Source organism: Salvia hispanica, unplaced genomic scaffold (genome assembly GCF_023119035.1).
Source record: "Salvia hispanica cultivar TCC Black 2014 unplaced genomic scaffold, UniMelb_Shisp_WGS_1.0 HiC_scaffold_221, whole genome shotgun sequence".
Lineage (NCBI taxonomy): Eukaryota > Viridiplantae > Streptophyta > Magnoliopsida > Lamiales > Lamiaceae > Salvia > Salvia hispanica.
In genome coordinates, this window is record NW_025951939.1 from 1 (window position 1) to 7,472 (window position 7,472).

Here is a 7,472-nt window from a genome sequence, read left to right on the forward strand (position 1 = left end):
TAGGGGCGTTTTTCCATTTCCGTCTGTTCCATAGTAATAGAGTCATTTCCCTTTTTAGTAAAAGTCAACACATTTTTCCACACTTACTTTACTCTCTTACTTTTTTCTATCTTCATCTTTCTATCTTTTTCATTTTCCACTATATTCTCTCTTTACTTAACTCACCTAACACAATTTTTCTTAATCTTCGTGCCGAAAAGTTTTGCCTCCGTTACTATGGAACGGAGGGAGTAGTACACAATATATTGAAACACGAGCTGCATGGCATTGTGTATAAAGGAGCCAAATGAAATTAGTAGTAGTATATTTTAAAGAATATTATGTATCACTACATATATGAGTTATCTTCATACTCATTAATTGATAAGGATATTACAACTTCATTATTTTTGCCCTTCAGCAGCGTACAATGCTTTGATCTCCTCAACATCGTCATAGCTACCTAGGAATATGGGTGAACGTTCGTGTATCTTCGTAGGAAGCAAGTCGAGAGCCTGTAATAAACACATCGATGCTCAGAGGAAATCTTGTTTCAAACTGTCTGTTCTCTACTGCAAGTCACAAACCATACCCCGAATCCAAACATAACCAAAACCAAAATTACAAGTATGACGCTGAATATGAGATTTGATCCATGAAGAAAACGCAGACATCTTACCCGTTGTTTCCCTGTAAATGCCTGTCCACCGGCTTGTTCCATCAGATATGACATAGGGAAGACTTCGTAGAGTACCCTGTTTCACACAATTGTCCAGATAAGTTTATGCTTTTTTGATCAGTGATTACATTTTAAACAAGCTTTATACCGTAGTTTCCCATTTGGGCTTTTCTTATCAGCTGGGTACAAAAAGATGCCTCCATAGAGCAAAGTGCGGTGGACATCAGCTACCATGCTGAAAACCAGAATACGCGATGAATATTCAAACACGAACATAAGTTGTTTCCTTACATCATCAGCAGACTTAAGTTTTCATTTACCTTCCAATGTATCTCAGAGATTTTGCTGGCGATCCATCTTGGGGATATTTGCATTTTTCCACATACCTGGAGTTCACAAAATAGAACGATACATATATCGAATACAACACGAAATTAACACCTAAAATCATACATACTTTGCTGTTGCTCCATCCCAGTTCTTGGCATTTCCTTCGTTGACAGAATAAATTTTTCCTTTCTTGGGAATCTGCATCAAGTTAATTGCCGAAGAAATGAAAGTTGTGAAACATTAAAAATGCAAATTCATCCCTAAGTATTGTATGGAAGTCAGACACAAAAATGAGTTAACCATACGAAGTACTAGTAAATTTTTAGAACGGAGTATGTTAATGGTGCTCATGCAAGAAGATAAGCATATGAGAAGTGCAAAACTGCTTAAAACTGAGCAAACATGGGGAGATGTTGACCTTAATATCTGGGTGAGTCAATATGAATTCTCCAAGAGATGGATCGAGTGTGAACCCATTAACTCCCTTTCCAGTACTAAGAACAAGCTGTACATTAAGAGCAAGGGTGTGGCTAAGAATTCATCATGCAAAACAATAGTCTCTCTATCTTCGTTTACATATCAAACATATAACATGTATACCGTGCAAGAGCTTCCATACATGCAGTATCCCGCAGCTACCATATTCTTCCCAGGCTGCAAGACATCTTCTATCTTTGGGTCAACTCCGTCTTTGATTGCATAAATCCCAAAGATCTATAAGAGCATCACCATAACAATTAACAAAATATCATGTATACTACACACAATTCTCCAAGACTAGTAGCCAAGATCATACAGTTCCAATAGAAACACCACAGTCGATGTTGGATGATCCATCCAATGGGTCAAACACAACACAGTACCTGCATTTTCAAAGTGAACATCACCACAATGTATGGTAACAGACAAGGAGTATCTTTTAGTTAGAGTGTAGGTACGCACTTTCCACGCAGGGCTGGTTCCACAAATGTTGCCTCTTCATCCTCTTCGGAGACAAGGATGCACTGCCAGTGATTCACACATTTATAAGCATAAACAATTACATGAATATTTCAAGACTGAAAAACATTCAACAGTAACATACAGTTCGGCCACTGCTGACTAACGCCTTGATAAAGACTTCATTCGAGAGCACATCCAGTTTCTTCTGTTCTTCACCCTTTGTGAACAAAAACGACAAGCTCAACTCATCTTATAACAAGTGGTAACACGACTATAGTATACCAAGCTTATAAGTAATACACATCGAGAGGATTGCTGCCAAAATTTACCTGCACATTGGTCTCTCCTGCAAGTCCTATGAGCTTGGCCAAACCAGCCTGTAAACCACAATATCAATAGTTTAGATGTAATGAGGCATTACATTATTTCCTGGTTCCCATTCAAACAGAGGATATATTTTTCCAAATAACAATCAATTAAGCATCTTTGTTGTTCTCTGGATAAAATGAAATTCAGAAGGTTTCAAACCGATCATCATCATGTAAAACAGATTTCACAAACACGTATGTTCATCTTTAACGTGACTCTAGTCAAAATCAGATTCACTATCTGTGAAATACGTGAACAAAAATTGCTATAACACTAAGAAACTACAATGCTGAAACAGAACAGCTAGGTGAAGATTTAGGAACACAAATCTTCTATGAGAATGGATCTCATGGTCATAAAAAAAACCGAATATCTGTACACAAATTCATCATCACCTGAATTCACTACCCAATTTCAGCGAATATCCCCATATCTGAATTAAGGAAAGGAAAGAAGAGAAATGGAGATGAGACCTTGTTAACGGCAGTGCAAACGAACTTGCAGCCGAGAACAATATGACTGAGCAAGATGGTGAAGTCTCCGCGCGATTCCGGGTGCTTGGACTGCTCGTTCAAAACATAGCGCGTTATGGTCATCAAATCCGTCCGGTAAGCATCCGCCTCGTGATCCATCGCAGCACAACCAATCTATACGTATCTCTGAATCTCTGAATTAGTCCACTCCCCTACTCAACGCCCCCCTCCTATTTTAAAATATCCACACGTCCCCCAATATTATCTGGTATAGTTGGACCGCGATTCGAGGAAGACTGGAAAAAGGTGACACAGAAAACACGCAATAGTATTAGTGTGTGTGGATAGGGATGGGATGAGGATGAGGCAGCAGTGGAGGGAAAATTGAGGGCTATCTCATGGAGCTTCTAAGGTGACACGTGGCCGTGGAGCGAGCGATTCTACCATTTGATCAAACCATCAACATTCAATCTCTCTTTATTCTCGTCATAAATGATTTCTGTCTCCATCAACAAAATATCAGAGGGTGATCAGATCACTCATCGGCGGTTATGGTGTTTTTGATGGATCCACTGTGGGAGGGAACATGGTATGTGCCGTATACATCATCACAATTATTCACAATCCCATATTCCATTGAATTCATGACTTTTTCTCTATTAATATTGTGTCTCGACTCACAACTGACGATATGATTGATGACAGATTGTTAAACGACGCCGTTTTCTGTATTAGTAGTAGGAGTATGTTAATTTTTTATGTTTTATATCAAGCTAGTACTGTATTTATGCGAACAAAATCATAGTACAAATAGTTAAGCACAGTTGCCCACTAATCTTATGAACTAAACATGATACATATTTAATCGTGAGATTTAGTCTTGCCAACCGAACACCCCTCCAAGTTGACTTTGTTCGATTCAACTATTTAGGTGTCTCTATTTTTACAATTTTTTATTTTCTAGAATATTATTTTACTAAGTAGTACTACTACTAATATTATTGTGATTTTGAGAGAGAGAAAAAAAAAAAAGAAAAAAAAAAATGGATTCATTGGAATGTTTTTCCATCACTGTGACATGTGAAAAGAATTCCAAAATTGTCGAAATATATATATCGAGGATCATTAACTGAACATTGCCAATACAAAGATACATGTCATAAGCAATGGGGTCACTTAAACACATGTATATTAAGTGTTTTCCAAATTGTTGAGACCAAGCATATCATAAGCAATGGGGTGTAATGTCCCAACCCCTTCTACTCATTAATATGTCACAAAGAACTAGCTACTAATCACTGCACATTATTCCCCAGATACTCCCTCCGTCCCGGGTTAACTGAGGTGCTTCTGTTGGGGGGGAATGGTTACCTGTTCTTTCGAACGTTCTGCAAGCCTCCATCCCGGGTTAACTGAGGCGGTTCTTTTGGAGGGAATGGCTACCTCTGCTTTCTAAAATTCTGGAAAAATAGTAGGTTCTTCCAGACAAAGTTCGAACTTGATCATATTCGATCATTCATATTATCTGCAGGACTTGAAGGTAACAACTGCTTCAACTTCTGTATCAAACACTCCAATTCCTCTAATTTCTCTGACTCCCCCATCTCCACCAAAAACCTCTCCAACATTTGAAACACTCGCTCGCTCACAAGTCTACCTCTTTCTAGCATCTGCTTAGAGCAAGCAATGGATTCTTCCACTCTCCCTCGGGCGCAAAGAGCTGTAACCAGGAGGTCTAGTGAATGGCTGTGAGGACAGTGCCCTTTCTCAACCAAGTAATTCCACAAGTCCAATCCCAGGTCAACCTGGCTATTCTGGCAGAAAAACTTCATCAGCATAACAACTGTCCGGGTCTTTGGCACGAAATTCTTCTTAACCATCTTTGTATAAAGTGCAGAAACACCATCAATACCATCTGATCTCATTAATCCCAAAAACATGTTATGATAAGTGACATTGTCATGCTCAATGTTTCTCGTCTCCATCTCTTCCATTAATTGTGCTGCGGCGTGCACATCCCTTGTTCTGACGAGAGAACTCAACAAAGCATTATAAGCCCCAGTGTCTGGCTGTAGAGATCTTCTAAGAATTTCCTCAAATAAGTGCTTAGCCTTTGAGATATTACGAGCCACCCCAGCTCCATGAATTAACGTGGTTATTGTTTCTAACGAGGGAGAGAAACCTGCACGTTCCATTTCTTCAAGAAGTCTTAGAGCATCGCCTAAACACCCTTTCTTGCAGTACGCATCAATTCTGATATTATACGTAACACTGTTTGGCTTAAAACCCCTCCGGATCATCTCATGATGGAACAATTCCACTGCAGTAATATCACCGGATTCTTTAAATCCCAGCAGCAAAATATTCATGGTCTTGGTGTTGGGAGGAAACCGAGGATGCATCTTGTGGAAAACAGATCGCGCTTCTTTCATTTGACGCTGGGTGCAGAATGCTCGAAGAAGCACATTAAACTCATTTGTGCCAAATTTCTTTCCTCGAAATATATCCTTCTCCATCTTCTCAAATGCTTCTATGGTGACTTCATAGGACTGGGATTTCGCTATTCTGGACAACATTATGCTCATTGACTTGAGCGTGAGCAGGGAAGGGTGGCTCCGCCTGATACTCTCTAATAACTCCCACGCTTTGTGAAGGTAGCGCATACGTGCAAGAATATGCAATGTTTTGTCAAATGCACCGGAACTAGGAACGTAGAGCTTACAATCAAGGCAATATTTGAAAAATTCATATGCTTTCAGGCCATTCGTATGCGCACCAAACAAGCTACCTAGCACGTGTTCAACAAACGGGGTTGACAAGGCAGTTGGGGGAATTTGGCGCTGTAAGGTGGGACGAAGCGGTTGATCGGGAAAAGGATGGTCACTGATCATTCTAACAACTCTTTCAATCTCTCTCAATTGAGGAACAAAACAAGGCAACGCTCTGCCTCTTATAGATATTCAAATGTTGACTAATTTTGCAATTTCTGCCTGTGAGAAGCATCATATTTTCAAAAACAGATATACTTCTTTTGCTTCTATTCCAATTAACTCAAATCTGTGAAGCTCCAAAACCTAATATGCTCCAACAACAAAAAAATTGAACTCAAACACTATAAAAACTACAATCAGAACTCCACATAAACGAAAAGCTGTTGCAAATACAGGGAAAGCATATCATTAATGAAATTCATATAGCTAAAACAATCTATTGTAAAAGGTTGAACTTGACTCACCGCCTGTATATTGCTTATAGCACGCCGGCAATTGCTTAGCATTTCATCGAACATATAATATGCATTCAGCTGACGACCACAAAGGAGTTGGAATTTCGAATCAAAACAACGGAAATGGTGATTGAAATCAACCAGCTCTCAACGCAGTAGTGTTCGATTTCACTGAAATCAGATAGTGGGAGAGGGGGATGGAGAGAGACTGAGACATGGACAAGGAGAAATAAATAAATTAATTAATTAATTATTTTATTTCATTCAAGTCGTTGAATTTTAATTTATGGAGTGGGCCAAACATATAATGTTGCTGGGCTTACTTGTATTTGTCCATTGCTTTTCTTCTATAATGGATATAAGTTGTGGATTAAACATTTACTTTTTCTTATATGTTAATTCCATTGTTTTTTCTTGTTGATTTTATGATGAACTATTTCAGCACAAACTACTACTACAATGCAAAACATTTTTTTTGAAAGAAATTTTTAATGCAAAATTAATTTGACAACAAACCTATTTATGCATTAGTCCATAGAAACGATGGATGAATTGCACTCCCAAAAAGCAACTTGTATGTTAAAAGTATGATTTAGAAAAGAAAAAAAAAATCATAAAAATGATCACCAATATTCTTGAACTATAGTTGACAAGCTTAATGAGCGTTTTTAGTGGTTGTGATACTATGTAACTACCGATATGAATATTCGAATTATAAAATACACTGATTAATATATTTGGACCATAAATTGGAAGTTTGTTTTTCACTGAAAAGTCGACGTTACAAGTTGGGATGGGGACCTCCACCATTATAATATAAGTATATATTATACGGATCATATTCCATAGCAAATTCTTTCTCCTCTTTTTTAAGTCGATTTTCATCGGCAAGTTGGCCTTACAAGTAATCAAGAGTTATTTGAATATTTCAGAGTAATATTTTTAGAATATAATCTGAATAATAAAAATAATACTACTATGAGTTTGGACTTGTCCGGATATGAGATTGCGACTTTCTAAATTTAGTCATGCACACATATGTCTTAAAACAGCAAATAGATAGAACTACTCATCTACGGATTATTTTTACTATTTTTCTCTTCTTTTTTCTCCGTCTTTATAAGAGCATCCGCAATGGTCGGCTAGCGACCGGCTAGCCGATTCGTCGCGCTGGCCGATCGGCTAGCCGAACCATTGCAATCGGCCAGCGCAAAATCGGCGAGCCGATCGGCGTGGGCTCGCCGATCGCTCGTCGCTGGCCGAAACGCTAGCCGATCGGCTAGCCGCCATTGTGGAGGCCCGATCGGCCAGCGCCGATTTTTGATTTTTTTTTTTTTTAAATCATATATAAACGCGATTTTCGTTTCATTTTCATTTGCACCACTTGTTTTAACGAGTTTTCTCTCTCTCTAACTTTCTGTTCAAGAGCATCATCGCAGTGATGGATCACAACAACGAGTCCAGTCCGGCGACG

General features: G+C 38.6%; 2 protein-coding genes across 2 annotated transcripts; both read right to left on the reverse strand.

Annotated features, from left to right (window-relative positions):
• Positions 1–287: 287 nt before the first annotated feature.
• Positions 288–3,077, reverse strand: LOC125198736 (fructose-1,6-bisphosphatase, cytosolic-like). Its single transcript, XM_048097025.1, has 12 exons — positions 2,773–3,077; positions 2,260–2,307; positions 2,073–2,147; positions 1,931–1,992; positions 1,785–1,851; positions 1,589–1,702; positions 1,407–1,493; positions 1,116–1,186; positions 979–1,044; positions 807–893; positions 659–734; positions 288–494 (listed from the first exon to the last, which is right to left on the reverse strand). Exons 1-12 carry the CDS (start codon positions 2,929–2,931, stop codon positions 384–386), a joined length of 1,023 nt encoding a protein of 340 aa, XP_047952982.1. The 5' UTR covers positions 2,932–3,077; the 3' UTR covers positions 288–383.
• Positions 3,078–3,862: 785 nt separating this feature from the next.
• On the reverse strand, positions 3,863–6,219 carry LOC125198735 (pentatricopeptide repeat-containing protein At3g61360-like). The gene is given in 3 exon segments (XM_048097024.1): positions 3,863–5,685; positions 5,687–5,846; positions 6,008–6,219. Coding segments are annotated over 2 exon segments (1,503 nt in total). The 5' UTR covers positions 5,779–5,846; positions 6,008–6,219; the 3' UTR covers positions 3,863–4,274.
• Between the last annotated feature and the right edge of the window lie 1,253 nt (positions 6,220–7,472).

Excerpts from the sequence above, each read along its gene's own strand:
- LOC125198736 (XM_048097025.1), bottom strand. The coding sequence starts at position 2,931 with ATGGATCACGAGGCGGATGCTTACCGGACGGATTTGATGACCATAACG. Across the intron at positions 1,187-1,406 it reads TGACTCACCCAGATATTAAG|ATTCCCAAGAAAGGAAAAAT; the intron begins GTCAACATCTCC and ends AACTTGATGCAG. Across the intron at positions 1,045-1,115 it reads TGGGATGGAGCAACAGCAAA|GTATGTGGAAAAATGCAAAT; the intron begins GTATGTATGATT and ends TGTGAACTCCAG.